General features: G+C 59.1%; 1 protein-coding gene and 1 long non-coding RNA gene across 13 annotated transcripts; one reads left to right on the plus strand and one right to left on the minus strand.

Annotated features, from left to right (window-relative positions):
• The first annotated feature begins 572 nt into the window (after positions 1 to 572).
• DPF1 (double PHD fingers 1) lies at positions 573 to 14862 on the plus strand. 12 transcript variants are annotated; one of them, XM_084771223.1, is made up of 12 exons: positions 573 to 690; positions 6383 to 6543; positions 6618 to 6725; positions 8197 to 8324; positions 8557 to 8646; positions 10143 to 10221; positions 10374 to 10505; positions 11352 to 11402; positions 11495 to 11614; positions 12736 to 12848; positions 13371 to 13485; positions 13657 to 14862. In XM_084771223.1, exons 1-12 carry the CDS (start codon positions 659 to 661, stop codon positions 13725 to 13727), a joined length of 1200 nt encoding a protein of 399 aa, XP_084627349.1. In that variant the 5' UTR covers positions 573 to 658; the 3' UTR covers positions 13728 to 14862. The 12 variants fall into 12 exon arrangements, 10 of the variants coding, with proteins under 10 accessions (XP_084627349.1, XP_084627353.1, XP_084627345.1 ...); XM_084771227.1 differs by having other exon boundaries at positions 581 to 690; positions 13404 to 13485; XM_084771224.1 differs by lacking the exon at positions 573 to 690 and adding an exon at positions 4660 to 4939.
• LOC311591559 lies at positions 4294 to 8261 on the minus strand. Its single transcript, XR_014777136.1, has 3 exons — positions 8180 to 8261; positions 6647 to 6708; positions 4294 to 4342 (listed from the first exon to the last, which is right to left on the minus strand). It is a non-coding gene; the product is annotated as an uncharacterized lncRNA (long non-coding RNA).
• Positions 14863 to 16677: the final 1815 nt, after the last annotated feature.

A 16677-nucleotide genomic window follows, 5' to 3' on the forward strand; every position in this document is an offset into this window, starting at 1 on the left:
AAAGCCATCACTAGAATGTGGACTCCTTCAGACCAGCAGTGACTTTGTCTTTGCTTATATTTCCAGTGCCCAGGAGAATGCTGGCCCGCAGGTACCCAGTCAGTAAACAAAGGCATCGATTAAACTTTACAAGTTAGAACCACTCAGACAAGCAGGCACAGGGGCTAAAACACTCCACACACACTGTGGGTCATCTGTTATCCCTCGGGGGCTCGGGGTTGTCGGGGTGGGGGGTGGTAGGGGACCACGAGCTCAGCTGGTACCTACACATCCCCAGAGTGGGAAGGAAGGATGCTCTGGTGGGATGCCGAGCCCCGCCCTGTATCCCCAGCAACCAATGGGTGCGCCATTCTCCCAAAGGCCCCTGGGACGTGTAGTCCCCGCAGGGGCGCCCTCGGGCGCCGCCTCGCGCCCCTTAGACTCCAGGTCCCGTCGTGCGCCGGGACGCACGGGGATTGGCCGAGCCCCGCCCCCCGGCCCGCCCCGCTTCGCTCGCGCTGCAGCCCCAAGAATGAATGAAATCGTAGCGCGCTGGGCGGCAGAGCGGGCGGCGCAGGCCGGGCTGGGCCCGCGCGCGGCGGCGGCGGCGGCGGCGGTGGCAGCGGTGGCGGCGGTGGCAGCGGCGCCCCGGGCCGGAGGGAGCCCAGCCGAGCGGGCCATGGCCACCGCCATTCAGAACCCGCTCAAGTCGTGAGTGTCCCCCTCCCCAAGTCCGGACCCCCATCCTCCAAAAGCCGGTCCTCCCCTCCCTACACTCCCCGGGTCTGGGCTGGGCTGGGCTGGGGTGGGGGACGCAAGCGCGTGGAATGGTACTCGGGGACCCCCTGTGCGCCCCGGCTCTCCTGAGGGCCCCCCAACCCCTATCGTCCCCAGGGGTTAGGTACGGGAGCCCTTCTGGATCGCGGGGGCACCAATTCTTTGTGGCTGTCAGTGAAGGAATGTGCCGCGGGTTAAAGGGGGGGTGGCGGAGGCCGTGTCCCCACCCAGAGTGGGGGTAGGGGCTTCGCTCGCCCAGGCCGTCTCTGTTCCTCGGCGTCTTTTTGGGGTTGCCCGACTGCCCCGGGGGCGGGAGGGTGGTACCAACCTCTTAAGTACGGACCTAGATCCTTACACATCTCACCCCATTCTCCTCATCAAAGCACCATTCTCTTGCCGGGTCTTTCTCCGGGAACCCCGCGGCTGCAGAGTGGGAGCCGAGGCCGTCCCCGTTCGAGTCCTTGCTGTCCCCTCTCTTTGCTCCCGGCTCTCCAATACCGAGAAGTCCCGACGTTTCGGTCGGCTTGGACCGACCGTGGCATCCTTCCTTCTCCCCGCCCATAGCCACCTAGCGCGAGCACCTCCCATCCCCTCGGGGGACCGGTGCCTCGGGAGCCGGTGCTGGAAGCGCCCTCCCTCTCCGGGAATTCCCTCCCTTTCGGCCTGTCTGCTGCTCGCTTCTGAGCGCCGGCTGCCCGCTGGGCCAGGTGACCGGGGACCCGAACGCCTGCGTCCGAGGCTAGACCGTCCCCCGGTCTCCCCTCGCTTTCTGCCACCCGATGCCGCCTTCGCCTCTTTTACATTTCCCTCTCTCCGTCCTTCCTCGGGATCCCGGACTCCCGGGTCCCAGCGCTCTCCACCCACCACCACCCCCCTTTCCCTGGCGGTGACAGCCAGCTACGAGTGACAGGAGCGTGGCCGCTCCCGCCCTCTCTCCCTGCAGGAGAGCGGCACTCCCCTCCCCCGCTCCCGGCCGGGCAGAGGAGGCGGAGGGCGTGCGCCCGCGGCGACGCACAAAGGGGCCGGGGCTATCTCCCGCTTTTCCCTACCCCCTGCACTCACAGACTTGACCTTGAGCCTGGCGCGTTGGGGTGACAGGGGGCGTGCGGGCCCCCTCTCCCATCCACCTACAGAAGGGTTGTTTGAACCAAAGCCCTTCCCCAGTTGCTTCTGGTTTCTGGGATGGGGGAGGTGAGAGTTGGCGGCGGGGGGAGGGGGAGGGCTAGGATTTACAGTATGGGAAGGGGGTCCGTCTGGTGCCTGGGTCAGTGTGAAGGGGAGGGTAACGGTGACGCGTTATGCTGCCCTCTCATTCTAAGACACACACACACACACACACACACACACACACACACACACACACACACGTCTGCTCTTTTTGGAGGGACACCCTGAAATCAAGTCTGGGTTGGTGGGGTCTGCAGACACGCTGGAGGAAGTGTGTGAGGTGTGCCCTCTGCAGGAGCAGAGAGGGCTGTCTTAGCAGCCGTGGATGGCTCAGGGTCGCTCCTGGTTACCTTCCAAAGGGTCTAGTGGGTTGGAACTGGGGACACCAGGAGTGCAAGAGCCACAGGCTCACACCTTTAATCGCGGACACAGGAGGATCTCTGCCAGCCTGCTCTACACAGTGAGCTCCAGGCCAGCCAGCCAGGGCAAGAGGCAAATCTTAGGAGTAAGAGGCCCTTGGCACTGGCTTCAGTTCTCGCCTGAACTCACGCTAGGCTTGAAGCTCCTGCTCTGGGCCTCAGTGTTACTGCGCAAGGTTTGGGGGTAGCATAACCGTTCCCGTTACCTCGAGGGGGCAGCAGCGAGGCTCCTAGAGGCTGTTGAGTTAGTTACAGACAGGCTCTTAAGTGGCTTGATCTGGCCTCAAACTCACTAAGTGGCCCCGAGGCTGGCCTGTTGACACCTCTGAGGTGCTGGGATTACAAGTGTGTGCCACCACGCCTGGGCCTTTTCGGTCTCATAGGCTTTCCTCCAGCTTTGTTTTTTCAAGACGGTGTCTTAAAAATCTTAAAATCTAAAAAGCGACCTCGCTCACCTCAGCTCTCTGAATGCTAGGGTGACAGGCGTGAGCCACAGGACTTGACTAAGAACGGCCATCTTTGAGGGGCACTTGGCGCAGGGCATAACTCAGGATATTGGTGTAAACAGTGACCAATTAATATTATAGCCCAGGGCATTAGGCTCTGGGGCAGGCGCATTGCTTGGCAACCCGCACAGGGAGTCCAAGCTCTGAGGAGAGTGTGTGGGGGTGGGCAAGGAAAGGGAGCCGGCGCTTTTACTAGTGGCAGCCTCAGCTTCTGAGGTGACGAGGTGCCCATGACACTCAGCTAAGCAGTGAGAAGGCAGGGCCAAGGTAGAGGGGTGACGCAGGTTGGGGAGTGTGTGCAGGGGATCTGGAGGGTGGCCGGGGGTGAGAGGAAGGTGACAAGGGTAGGGTGGACACCAGTGAGGGCGCTGCCAGCACCTCTTGCTTATTCCTGGGCAGGAAGTAAATCAGACACCCTGCCTGACTGGCTCAGGTGGGTGGGTGGCTACATCTGTGGAAGGAGCCAAGTCTAGAGGGGTTGGGTGGGTTTTTTTTGTTTGTTTTTGGTTTTTGGAGACAGGGTTTCCTCTGTGTAGTCTTGGCTGTCCTGGACTCACTTTGTAGACCAGGCTGGCCTCGAACTCACAGAGATCCTCCTGTCTCTGCCTCCTGAGTTCACCACCATCCACCGCCACCACCTGACTGGAGGAGTCTTGTGTGTGTGTTTTAAGTGCTGGGAATCTTGAAGTCTTATAAGGATGGGTGAGCGCCCCCTGCTGGACAAGGGGTGTATTTGTATTAACACTTGATATGCTAATTTATGCAGCCACTCTAATCAGAATGCTAAGTTATTCCCCGGAGGGGGTGTGTAGTGTGTGTGTGTGTGTGTGTGTGTGTGTGTGTGTGTGTGTGTGCGCGCGCGCGCGCGCACGCGTGTGTCCAGTACGTCAGCTCATTCTCTGGGGATCTCTCAGAGTTGAGGGTTGAGTCTGTGACAGTGGGGAATGGGTGATAGTCAGCCGTCAGGGGCTGAGAGCTGGTAAGGTTTGCTCTCAAGGGCTCAAAGTCCTTGTCTGGAAAATGAGGACAGTAACGGTTTAGCCTGGAGAGAGCTGTGTCAAGCGCACGGTGGGTGTCAAGTGTTCACTCAACAATTATCTGTTGAACACACGCTAAGTCGGGCAATTATTCTTTCTAATAACAGCGTCACCACCGCTTTTTGCCTCGGTGCATATCAGATCCTCTTTGTAGATTATTGTCTCCGTTGAAATAAATGGATTTATTAGTACCTGCCAGGCACCTTCTCCTGCATCTGGTACTGGGTTGAAGCCATAGGATCTTTTACCAAACCTGAGCCCAAGCCCTGCTGGCTTGGTGTCACACACTTTTAATTCCAGCCCTTGGCGGGGGGTGGGGGTGAGGGGGGGGAGGCAGAGGCAGGAGAATTGGCGGTTGAGGTCAGCTTGGGTTGAACAGCAAGAAACTGTCCCCAAACCAGCCACTTACCTAGTTGCTATTGTAATCTTCAGTCCGTTGAGGTATTACAACTATTTCCTAAAGGAGGAAACAGGCCCAGAAAGGTTAAGTCAGGCGCCGCCGCCCCGGAGTCCGATCAGCGAGGAGGGTCACGGTGTTTGGAGAGCCAGGTGTGCGTCTGGCACGGTGGTGGCACCGCTGGGTGGGCGCCTGCGAGGTCCGCGCGCCCGTGCCTGGGCTCGTGTGAAGGTGTGTGAGTGGGGTGTGTGGGAAGTCTGCGAGTGTAGAGCGACTGTGTGTAAGCTGCCATGTGCGCGTGTGTGCGTGCCTGCGTCTGTGCACGTGGGGCTGGGGAGTGCGTGTTGAGCGAGCGTGTAGGACCCGCTGCCTGGTCCTCCATCCCGCCCCCACCTCCCCATCCACCACCACCACCGCCGCCGCCGCCGCCCGGGGTCGGAGGACACCCGCCAGGGACTACCACTCCCAGCATGGCCTGGGCGGCCCGCCCCGCCGTCTTGATTGGCTGAGATCCTCGTGCTCCCGCCCCCCCGGGAATGAATGGATGGGCGGCCTCAGCGCCCGCCCGACCGCTGGGAGGACCGACCCGGCGGGGACCTGCTGGGGGCAGGACCCGGGTAGCAAGATGGCCACGGTCATCCCCGGCCCCCTGAGGTGGTGCGGGCTGGCGGGGGAGCTCGCGCGGGCGGGTGTGCGCGGGCGCGCGCGTGTGTGTATGTGTGTGGCCGCTGGGGGTGGGGCTCGTGGGGTGTCAGGGGGCTGTCACCGTGATCGGGGCGCGGGGGGGGGGTGGCGGAGGTTGCAAGTGTATGCGACTGTGGGTGTCTGGCAAGAGTGAAGTCCGACGCTTTGGTCCTGGGCGGGCGGAGGGCGCCGGGGGGTAGCGGGTCTCCCAGGCTTTTTAGGGGAAGGGGGGGGCCATGTCCCCTCCCAGGGATGCCAGGGTCTGAGAGAGGAGTAAAAATGGTTTAGGCGAACTGGGGCCTGGGTACACTCGAGTCGAATCCACGCTACCTTTGTCTTGGGGTGTGGAGTGTGTGGTGCGACTTGTACATAGCTTTTTTGTCTTCTGGCTGAGTGTGTGGGTATGTGCATGGTTTCTTTTATTCTGCGCTACCTATGTGAGTGTTCGGGTCTCTGAGTGAGTGAGTGTGTGTGTGTGTGTGTGTGTGTGTGTGTGTGTGCGTGCGTGCACATGTCTGCTGAAAGGGCACCGTTTGTGCCCTGCGTCTTTGGATAGGGGAGGTGTTGTGGATGTGTCTAAATTCTTGTGTGAACTTGGGCAGACCTGACTGCCCCTCTGGTTCCGAGGCGTGTACCTGTGTTTGGGGAATGCGTTTTACATTTGGGTTTCTGTTTTGCCTGGGTGTGAATGGTAAATCTCTGTGATTTCTTTTGTGTGTTTGGCTAGAGTGGTCTTTGGACGGATCTGTGAGCGCATATGTGTTTCTAGAGTCCCTGTCTTTTTTTTTTTTTTTTTGACATGATGTGACTGTTGGGATGAGTGTGTGTGTGTGTGTGTGTGTGTGTGTGTGTGTCGTGTTCTCATGTTGGGGGTCTTTGTGGATAATTTCTTATCTTGTGGTCTCCGCATACATGGTATGCTTAGGTAGCTCTGTGGGTATTTTCTTTTTTTCTCGACTTAGAATATGTGTGATCTGGCAAGAGGGGTGCGTGTGTGTGCGCGCGCGGTACAGGGAATTTGTTTGCTTCTCCTTTGTGAATATTGGGATGCGTTTCTCTTTGTGTGTGAATCCCGTGTGGCCATGTGCGATTTGTTTGTATTGGGTGTTTGGTTACGTTCATGTGTGCATGGGCCCCGGCGTGTTTTGGTCTGTTTCTATAATTGTCTGTGAACACTTCTTAACCCGAGACGTGAAATCAAGTTCTAGGTAGCTGCCTCCCCGCCAGCACCCTGCCCCGCCCCCGGGTCCGGAGGGGTGGGAGGAGATGGGGGGGTGGGTGGGGAAGGCGAAGGTGGACCTGGCCGGCTTGCCCTTTGCGGACCAGCGGGTACGGGTGGCCAGGGGAGGGGTGCTGGGCCTCCTCCGGCCAGCCCTGCCTGACAGCCGCCCGCCCGCTGCTCGCCCGCCCCCGCAGCCTCGGCGAGGACTTCTACCGGGAGGCCATCGAGCACTGCCGCAGCTACAACGCGCGCCTGTGCGCCGAGCGCAGCCTGCGCCTGCCCTTCCTGGACTCGCAGACCGGCGTGGCCCAGAACAACTGCTACATTTGGATGGAGAAGACCCACCGCGGGCCTGGTACCCGCCGCGAGGCTGGGGCGGGGCGGGGGCCTCCGTCCAGGGACCTCGCTCTCACAGCTTCTCTCTCCTAGGTTTGGCCCCGGGACAGATCTACACTTACCCCGCCCGCTGTTGGAGGAAGAAACGGAGGCTCAACATCCTGGAGGACCCCAGGCTCCGGCCCTGCGAGTACAAGATCGGTGGGTAGAGCTGTGGCCCCTGCGCCTGCTGTGCCCGCCTCCCCCATCAAGGTCCCCCCAGCCCCACAGCTGCCCGTCTGAACATCATCTCTTATTTCCCCCAGTGTCTGCACAGCAGGGTACCCGCCTCCCGGCGTCTTGAGTTACTTTGATGAGTTACTGAGTGTCGAGCTGTACCTGCTGTGTGGGTCATGACAAGCAGGTGTATGGTGGACACGGTGTTATCTCTGACTAGATGTATCAAGTCTGACTGTCTCTGCTTCCCGTGAGCCGGGATACATACACCTGTGTGTCTGGCTGGCTGGCTGTGTTTCTTTCTGTGTGTTTGTATGAGTTAGCGGCGGTTCACAACCCATGGGTGGCGACCCTGCGTAAACAGATATTTACGTTCCAATTCATAACTGTAGCAAAATCAGTTATAAAGTAGCAATGAAATAAGTTTATGGTTGGGGGAGGGGGGGGTCAGTCACCGCAACGTGAAGAATTGTGATAAATTTGGGGTCGCCGCATTTGGAAGGTTGAGAGCCACTGAGTTAGGTAGGGTGTCTCGTTGCTGAGTGTGTCCGAATGCCTGTTTTTTTTTTCTAGGTGTTTCCAAGCGAGGGTATGTAAGAGAAGGTGTGTGCTTGATTTGTGGGGATATCTGATTCCATCAGGGCATCCTGCTGGGGTGCCGGGGTGGACTAGGAGAGCCGTTTGTCACCTGTGTTAGGGGGTTTTTTTGGAGTCAGCCCCTGTCCAGTGTGTTCAGAAAAGGCAGACACTGGTTTCTTCTTTTTCTGTGTCCAAGTGTGTGGGAAAGTCTGCTGGCTGGCTGTGTGTGTGTGTGTGCGTGACTGTGTCTCTCCGTGTGAGTGTGTGGGCACAGCTGAGTGTGTCTCCCTGGGGATGTCTGTGAGTGTCCAGGTGTGTCCGAGGGCCTGCCGGTGTCTTCCTCACTGATGTGGGTTCGGATCCATCTGTGGTTCTGGCCATCTTCTTCCAAAGTGCCTCCGTATCCCAGGCCTTAATTGTACGGCTTCTGCATGTCCAGCTGTATCCCAGTGTCTGGCCGCGTCCCTTTGTGTGGCTGGTCATCTACATACGTGTCTGTGTGCATCCTATTCAAACGTCCACCTAAGTTTCTGTGGGGTTATCTGAGGGCCTAGCTGCCCTTTCACTGTACAGTGTTTATGAGCATCTGTATTGCTCCTGAGTGTTTCTGGTCCACTCAGGGTCTGGTCCTGGCTTCAGTATTGAGTAGCGCGGAGGGTGTGCCTGTGGCTGTCCAGGCTCTGGGCACACTCCCCACGGTCTGCTGTTGGCTGAGCGTGGCAGAGACCCTGTCCCAGCCACAGGACCATATTCTTCCTCCTCGCCTCAAGCCCTCTGGCCTCCCCCACCCCCACGCCCTGCCCCAGGTCCCTGCAACCTGGGCACTTTGACCGCAATCCCTTCAGTTGACACCTCTTTGCCTGTGGACTGTCCCCAGATTGTGAGGCGCCCCTAAAGAAGGAGGGTGGCCTCCCGGAAGGGCCTGTTCTTGAGGCTCTGCTGTGTGCTGAGACCGGAGAGAAGAAAGTAGAGCTGAAGGAGGAAGAGACTATTATGGACTGTCAGGTAGGAGCCGCGACCCTGGCTGCAGGTCCGCGCTCTCGCCCTGTCACCTGTCACCACTTTGCCTTCCTGCTCTGAACTGCCTGGCTCCACAGGGCCTCTGGGTACCCTGCATTCTCCCAGAACACCCATGCTTGTAGCAGGCTCCTCCCTGCCTTGCTCTCCCACCCCACCTGCAGCACACCAGTGCCCCCCCACCTTCTTGACCCCCAAATCTCCCTTCTACTGGGCCCAGAAACAGCAGTTGCTGGAGTTCCCGCATGATCTCGAGGTAGAAGACTTGGAGGAGGACATTCCAAGGAGGAAGAACAGGGCCAAAGGAAAGGTACCTTCCAGAAGCTTCTCCCTCCCACTCCTCCCCAGAGCCATGTGAAGGAGCAGAGGGTTTCATACCCCTTTTTTTGTTTTTGTTTTTGTTTTTTTGTGGACGAGGAAGTCAAAACTCAGTTTTCAAAATCCAGGGAGCTCGAGGAGTCCAAGCATGCGCGGTGTGGTGGTCCACACTTAGACCCCCGGCTCCCGGGAGGCTGAGGCACGCACGGTGTGATAGTCCACACTTAGACCCCCGGCTCCCGGGAGGCTGAGGCATGCGCGGTGTGGTGGTCCACACTTAGACCCCCGGCTCCCGGGAGGCTGAGGCACGCACGGTGTGATAGTCCACACTTAGACCCCCGGCTCCCGGGAGGCTGAGGCATGCACGGTGTGGTCATCCACACTTAGAACCCCGGCTCCCGGGAGGCTGAGGCATGCACGGTGTGGTCATCCACACTTAGAACCCCGGCTCCCGGGAGGCTGAGGCATGCACGGTGTGGTCATCCACACTTAGAACCCCGGCTCCCGGGAGGCTGAGGCACGCGCGGTGTGGTCATCCACACTTAGAACCCCGGCTCCTGGGAGGCTGAGGCATGCGCGGTGTGGTCGTCCACACTTAGACCCCGGCTCCCGGGAGGCTGAGGCGAGAGAACTGCTATAAGTGTGAGACAAGTGAGTTCTAGGCTGTTCTGAGACCCTGTGCAAAAAGAAAAAAATTTAAAAAGTCCTAAGCCAAGCCAACCACCCAGACGATGATGACAACACGCACGTCGCGCATGCGCGCGCACGGACACATACAGACACACAGGCAAACCGCACACGCACACAAATACACATACAAACAACACCTACCCAGAAAACAACTTACAACAAAAGCAGTAAGAAGGTGTAGGAACTCGCCTTTAACCCCAGCACTAGAGAGGCCGAGGCAAGAGGATCTCTGCGAGTTCAAGGCCAGCCTGATCTACCCAGTGGGTTCTAGGACAGCCAGGGTTATGTGGGGAGAGCCTGTCTCAAAACAACAGCGGTAACAAAAAGACTTGTCTTCAGAGGTGTGGACTGAGAGAAGACGTTGGGAAGGGCCACAGCTAGCGCGTGCGCAGTCTCACGGGGAGATTTTATTACTGTTTCGTGGTTCTGGGATGGAACCCAGAGTCGCCTAGTCACACTTGCCCTGCCACTGAGCCACACCCCCGGTACCGAAAAGGAAATTTTTACTCTTTTTTTTCCCCCCCAGTCTAACTTTCAAGTCTAAATGAAGAAGCCCACTGCGGTGTGGTAGCTCTAACCATAACTCAGAGTCAGGAGGGCCACTGCATGTTTAAGGCTAGCCTCTTCTCCATAGTGAGCCAGGCTAGCCAGGGCTACATAGTGAGACCCTGTGTCCAACAACAAAACAACACCAGCAGCAACAACAACGACAAACTAAAAAAAAACAAACAACCCAATAATGATGAGAGCCACTTCTGGTTTTCTGGGCCTCTTACCTCTGACGCCCCCTCCCCACAGGCATATGGCATCGGAGGGCTCAGAAAACGCCAGGACACCGCATCCCTGGAGGACCGTGACAAGCCGTACGTCTGTGATAGTGAGTTCTGCAGAGGGGACAGAGAGAGGGAGTGTGGGATCCTGTGACCTCTTCCCTCGGGGCCCTTGGCAGAGCAGGCGGTGTGATCTTGGAGGCCAGGGTGGAGGAGGTGGCCCCGGCGCCTGACCACCACCCACTCATTTACCCTGCAGTCTGCGGGAAGAGATATAAGAACCGGCCGGGCCTCAGCTACCACTACACCCACACCCACCTGGCTGAGGAGGAGGGGGAGGAGCACACTGAGCGCCACGCCCTGCCTTTCCACCGGAAAAACAACCATAAACGTGAGTTGGAGGGTCAGGACTGGTGGGTGAGATGCCAGGGGTGGTGCGGTGGGGGGGGGGCTGGGAAAGGGGAAGTGGGGGCACATTTAGACGTTTCTGGAAACTCTCCAGCCTAAGGGTTCCCTCCCCCCACCGACCATAGGGATGCTGGCTCTGGGGTTGCCATGACAACCAAACCCTCTCTCTCTCTCTCTCTCTCTCTCTCTCTCTCTCTCTCTCTCTCTCTCTTTCTCCTTCCCTCACTCCTTGCCTGGGCATAATATTTCTGGGTCTGATTTATTGTTTCAATTAGAGCTTGGGGTGTGTGTGGTAAATCTCTCCCCTCCCCTCTGGGGCTCCCTTGTTCCTTGTCTGCTATGGTAGGGTGCAGGGGGAAGGTTGGTGGCCCCAGGGGTCCTTGACGGACACCCACACCAGTTCCATACCATGACAACTGAGCCACGGGGGAAGGGAGCTGTCTCCCACATGTCCCTCAGGTCAGGCCAGGCCCAGACCTCTGACAGCCCTCCTGATTAGGTTTTCCTGAGGCGGGGTGGTGGGAGCCTTGCAGATCTGCCTGCTAACAGTTGACCTAGGCAAGGTTGCTTGCGGGCGGCAAACACGCAACGCAGGGGCAGCCAAGGGCTTTTCCTAAGGTTTTCTTTCCACACTTTGCCCAAATAAAGAGAACATACAGTTATCCCAAGAGTTGAGGTTCTGGTGAGAATTATTTCCCCCTCCCCCAGCCTTTTTTTTTTTCTACTTCCCAGTGCCTGGGCCAAGGGTCCACCCCTGGGGCTGAGGCTGGGGACACATGGGACCTTGCCTATGGTAAGAGCCCCTTTCTGTTCCCCTCCCCACCCCCAGAGTTTTACAAAGAATTGGCCTGGGTCCCCGAGGCACAGAGGAAACACACAGGTAGGGACACCTCCCTCTACCCTACTTCTGCAGCAGTCTCTGACTGGGGTGCCTCACCTGTCCTGTGCCCACCGCTGCCTGCTGTCTTTCAGCCAAGAAAGCACCAGACGGCACGGTCATCCCCAATGGCTACTGCGACTTTTGCCTGGGGGGCTCCAAGAAGACGGGGTGTCCCGAGGACCTCATCTCCTGTGCAGACTGTGGGCGATCAGGTGACATTCTCACCACGGATCACTGGGAGAGGGGCGGGAGAGGACATCCCAGGGCCCTGACTTGGGGAAGGGGAGGCAGGGGAGTGAGGGCTGTACCCAGCCTGCCCTGGGGGCTGCCTCTGCTGCTAAGGACTGTGGGAAACTGAGCGGGCTCGGCTGGCACAGTAGAAACAGAATGAGATGCCATGGTTTTGTGCTTTCCTGGCTTGGGAAAGGCATTGTGGGTAAGGGACTGAGGTACGGAAGTAATGAATTGCACCACCTGGGTCCTGTGAGTAACAGGATTGTGTGTGGTAGACCCGTGGTTAATATAATGTGGTTTTCCACGGTGGTCGCTTCAACAGCGTTGGGAAATGGGTTGCGGTTGTTACAGCGTGGGCTGTCTTGGCCGTTAACGTAGTGGAATGTGGTTGTTATGGCATGGTGGGCCGTGGCTGTGGCTACTGTGGCTACTGTGGCTACTGGCCGTTGGGCACCGTGGGCAGTAGCCACTGCTGTCGGGCTGTGTGGTGCCTGGCTCCATGGCAAATAGCTGTCGGCTGTTGTGGGCAGTGGCTACAGGTGTCTGCGCGCGCGCTGTGGGGGACCGGCTGAGCTGGGTTGACACTGACTGTACTGTCAGTGGGAGAGTGCTTGCTGCTGCCTTGTGTGGGGCGGCCTCTGGTTTCAGGGAAGCAAGGTTGGGACCCTGTTGTGGAAGTGGTTGCTATAGCAGCACCCTGGTTGGGAGGAGGCGGCTGCCACGTCGTCGTCCGCTGTGGTTTAACAAGGAGGCTGGCCGCTCTGCTGTGGGTATTGGAATGTGGCCGCCTCGCGCGGTGCTTAACAGACTGTGGTTGCCACGGTGTTGTGGGTGGTAGAACCGTGGTTGCCACAGCACGGTGGGTAATGGAATGCGGTTGCCATGGTGTCCTGAGGATGGGAGTGTGGGTTGTCATGGTGGCCAACAGAGCATCCCAGCTTCCGGGTGTCTGTCTCAGGGGTGGGGTCCCACCACAAAGCTCACCTTGACCTCTGAGTCCGGGCTGTGGCTAGAGCCATCACTTAGCCAGGGGTCAGTCATTAGCGCCACCAGGGGCACGAGGACTCGCTAACTGCGTCCCTGCCCCTCGGCCCCCCAGGGCATCCCTCGTGTTTACAGTTCACCGTGAACATGACCGCGGCTGTGCGGACCTACCGCTGGCAGTGCATCGAATGCAAGTCCTGCAGCCTGTGTGGCACCTCGGAGAATGACGTGAGTGCCCCCAACACCCCACCTCCTGGGCACACCCCCAGCTGCCCTTCAGCCTGGCTCTGCCCGTTTTGCCCACGAAGCCTAAAAGCCTTCCTTGCTCGTAACCCCCAGGTGACCCGCAGTGGCATGTACTGTTGTTGTCACTAGTGTCCCCTTATATTCTAACCCCCCCCCCGGCGACGCCCCCGAACCCCTCTCGAGGCTGGCGCTCTCATCCCTACCACATATAGAAGATTCTGAGCTCAGAGAGGAAAAAACAATGCCCGGGACCACCAAGCTGAGAGAACTGTAGGGCCAGGCTTTGAACCTATATCCATTGCTCCTGAGTTGGGAATGGTTACAAAACCCGGTTACAAAACCCAGAGCACGCGCGCTCGCGCTCTGTGAACGGGCAAGCAAGGCCAGCGGACGCCACAGTACAGACTGCAGAGCCAGTTCTCTGAGAAAGCCCCCCCACCCCACCCCGGGGACCTAGCCCCTGCCCCGGCCCCCCACCCCCGTTTCTGGTGCCCGTGCCCCCAGGGTGCCAGCTGGGCGGGTCTCACCCCCCCCCAGGACCAGCTGCTGTTCTGTGACGACTGCGATCGGGGTTATCACATGTACTGCCTGAGCCCTCCGATGGCGGAGCCCCCGGAAGGTGAGGAAGGAAGGGAAGAGGTGGGCGGGGCACGGGGTGGGTGGGTGGGTGGGTTGGAACGTTGTCTTCCTGGCGGCGGAGACCGCGTGCTCCGGGTGGGGACAGGTTGGGGGGGGGGCGCGCACTCTTCTTCGGCTTGAGTCTAATTTTGTCTTGCGGCTTCCTCCGCAGGGAGCTGGAGTTGCCACCTCTGTCTTCGGCACTTGAAAGAAAAGGCCTCTGCTTACATCACCCTCACCTAGGCCTGCCTGGCTCGGCTTCTCCAGGACCTTTGGGCGGTGCTAACTTCTGCCTCTCGGAGCTCCTGGCTCCCCACGCCCGGTGTCCCGAGTGGGAGGGATTGGGTGAAGCCTGGAGGGGGAGGGGGCAAGGTGTTCTCCCCCTGCAAGTGGAATGTTACCCCGCGGGTGGGTGGGTGAGTCCAGCAGGGCCCCTCCTGCCCCCTCCTCATCCCTTGACAAAGGGGCACCAGGGGCTTCTGCCCCCTCAAAGCCATACCCCGCCTCTAGGCGGGCATAGAGGGGTAGCGGATGCCATCCAGGGGCACAAAAAAGCCTTTTTCTAAAGAAAAAGACAAAAAGTGAAAAAAAAAGAAGAAGAAAGAAAGAAAGAAATTAATATATACAAAGAGTCCTATAACGCCTGGCTGGGTGTAGGGGCACAGCTGAGCGAGCCTCTCTGCTGGGGGAACCGACTTTACCAGTTTCCGGGATGGCTCCTCCCCACCCCCATTTCGCGAGTTGCAATTGTCACAAGCTCCCCATCCGAGGTGGGTAGCATTCCTTCCTCACACCCAGGCCAGGTGGGCGCGGTGCCCACCCACTGCCCCCTCCCAGTACCCAGCGTGGATACCGCATGATGTGAACCATGGTTTTGAACTCTTGGTGCCCTTCTTTGGCAGCCCCGCCCTGCGCCCACCCGGTGCCCGCCGGGCCTGGGGCATGCAGCTGAGGGAGGCCGGCGGGGCGAGGCAGGCAGCCAGCCCGCTGCAGCGAGAAGCACAGATTGCAATGGACTCTTTTTCTCCCCCCTCCACCCCCCCAATCCCCTCCGCTCCCTTCCCAGCCCTTTCCCTACCCGGCCAGGCCGGGCTGCCTCACATCCCGCCCCTACCCCCCACCCCCGGTAGCCATTTTGGGGGTGGTGAGGGGGGTGTGGCTGTTTCTCGTGGTTGTGTGTGTGTTTGTCGTTCGGGTTTAAAAAAAAAAAAGGGAAATTGAGACTGCAAGTGGGGGAGGTGGATGGAGGGTCTGGGGGAGCCTGCCCCCCAATCCAGGAGTGCCCCCCTTGCTACCAGGTCTCCTTTATTGCCTGCCTCTGCTGTGAAGTAACTTGTTTCTGTGTATTAAACTGGGCCTGACCCCTCTGCCCACGGCCGCCTCCGTCTCTAGCCTCTTTTGGGGTGTCACCAAGATGGCAAGCCATCGGGGCCTCACTTGGGCAGAAAGCACCGTGGCCGGCCCCCACCCCCTTGCCCCTTACACCATGCCTCCCTTTGGCTTTGTCCCAGCTCCTCCCCGTCTTGCAGGAAGAGGCGAAGAGGGGGGATGGGATGGAGGGGCTCCCACCCAGCCAGCTGTGGTTGCCCTAGCAACGGGCTGCTGCAGCTGCAGCGGGAGGCAGCTCAAAGAGGGAGGTGGGAGTGAGGGCTTGGGGGGAAGGGAGGGCTGGAGAGACCAGAAGGCAGCCCCCTCCCAGGCTAGGGTGGGGAGGATGGCACCTCCGCGTGGCTGTCACCTGGGATTCCCTGACCTGGGTGTGGCTAAGAGTGAAGGACGTCTCAGAAGACAGGGAGGGGTTGTGGGGGGTGGTGTTGGGGGGGAGAGAACCAGGGCACTGACCAGGAAGGATTCTGAGGTCACCAATTTACTGAATGAAAAAAGGACAAAGCCGGGGAGACATACGCAGACAGAAGAGAGCCCCAGGAATTCCGAGGGGAGAGGACAGGCACACGGGTGGAGGACTTGTCCAGGAAGTAATAATTTTTTTTAGGAAGGAAAAAAAAAAAAAGCAGGCTCTGGCAAGACCAGAGGAGAAGTGGGCAGCGGTTTGGACAGAAAAGCAGAAAAATTACAAAGTCAGAAGGGAGAAAATGGGATTAGGGGGACAGGCAAGGCCCCTGGACAAAAGACACAGGGGCGAGGAGGTAGACGGTTTGGAAGGCGATAGAGAACTTAAGGGCACACCATCCAGGATGCTGATACGCCGTGTGGAGGCTGAGGCAGGAGGATGGTGAGCTTATAGGTCACCCTGGGCTACATGACCCTGGGCGACAGAAATCTGGCGAGTGTCAGCCGGATGAGGCCAAAGAGATACAGTGTGGCAGGCCGAGTGGACATGGGGGAGGGAGGGGGACAGGAAAAAACTGGGGCAAGAAGGCGAGGGCGTCCGGGGCGCAGTGCAGGCGCCATCGGAGCTTGGCATGCGTGTGCGGGTGCGCGCGTGTGAGTTGTGGGGTGTTGGGAGATGGTGGTGTGTCTCTCGAGCCTGGAGAGGATGTGAGAACAGTTTGTTCCCAGGTTCCCTACCCGCCCCCCCTCCTACTGTTGGCCCGGGTTGGTGGGGGGAGGGCTGGGCTGGATGGGGCCCTGGCGGGGGTGGAGAGTGAGGATGTGTGTGTGTGTGTGTGTGTGTGTGTGTGTGTGTATGTAGCTTGCAAGAGCTGATTCTCCACTGGATATGGGCAAACACCTTTGCGAAGGCATTTTGGGGGTGCAGGGGTGAGGGTAGGGTGCAGAGGAGGGTGAGAGTTGAGCTCAGACACCAAGATAGACAGGACAGCTAATGTGGGGGTGAGGGGGGGAAGGCGAGCAAGCCGTGTCCAGAGAGGCGCACTTCCCACGGGAGGCGGGCGCGTCTCTGGGATCTTCCCGTGGAATTGCTGAGTCTGAAGTCAGTTTGCCTCGTGCCCCGCCCACCCGCGGATGTCCACACCTCCTTCAGGCCCAGAGCCCCAAGTTGCAAGCTGCCCCGACCCCCTCCGCTGCTAGGAGGACCGCGAGAACAGCTCCGGGCTGAGTCACTTCTAGTTAGAGAAAGATAGATCGCTCTCTTACTTCTGGCCCCTACTGGGGTCCCCCATTCCCCACTCCCGACGCCCCCCCCCCCCCAGTGCTTTCCATTGCATTCCACTCCCCGGGCTGTGACAGGAGGTGCAAACCACAGTGGGACCCAGTGAGGAGAGTAGGATGG

The sequence above is a fragment of the Acomys minous genome (assembly GCF_964271855.1).
Source record: "Acomys minous genome assembly, chromosome: 20".
Lineage (NCBI taxonomy): Eukaryota > Metazoa > Chordata > Mammalia > Rodentia > Muridae > Acomys > Acomys minous.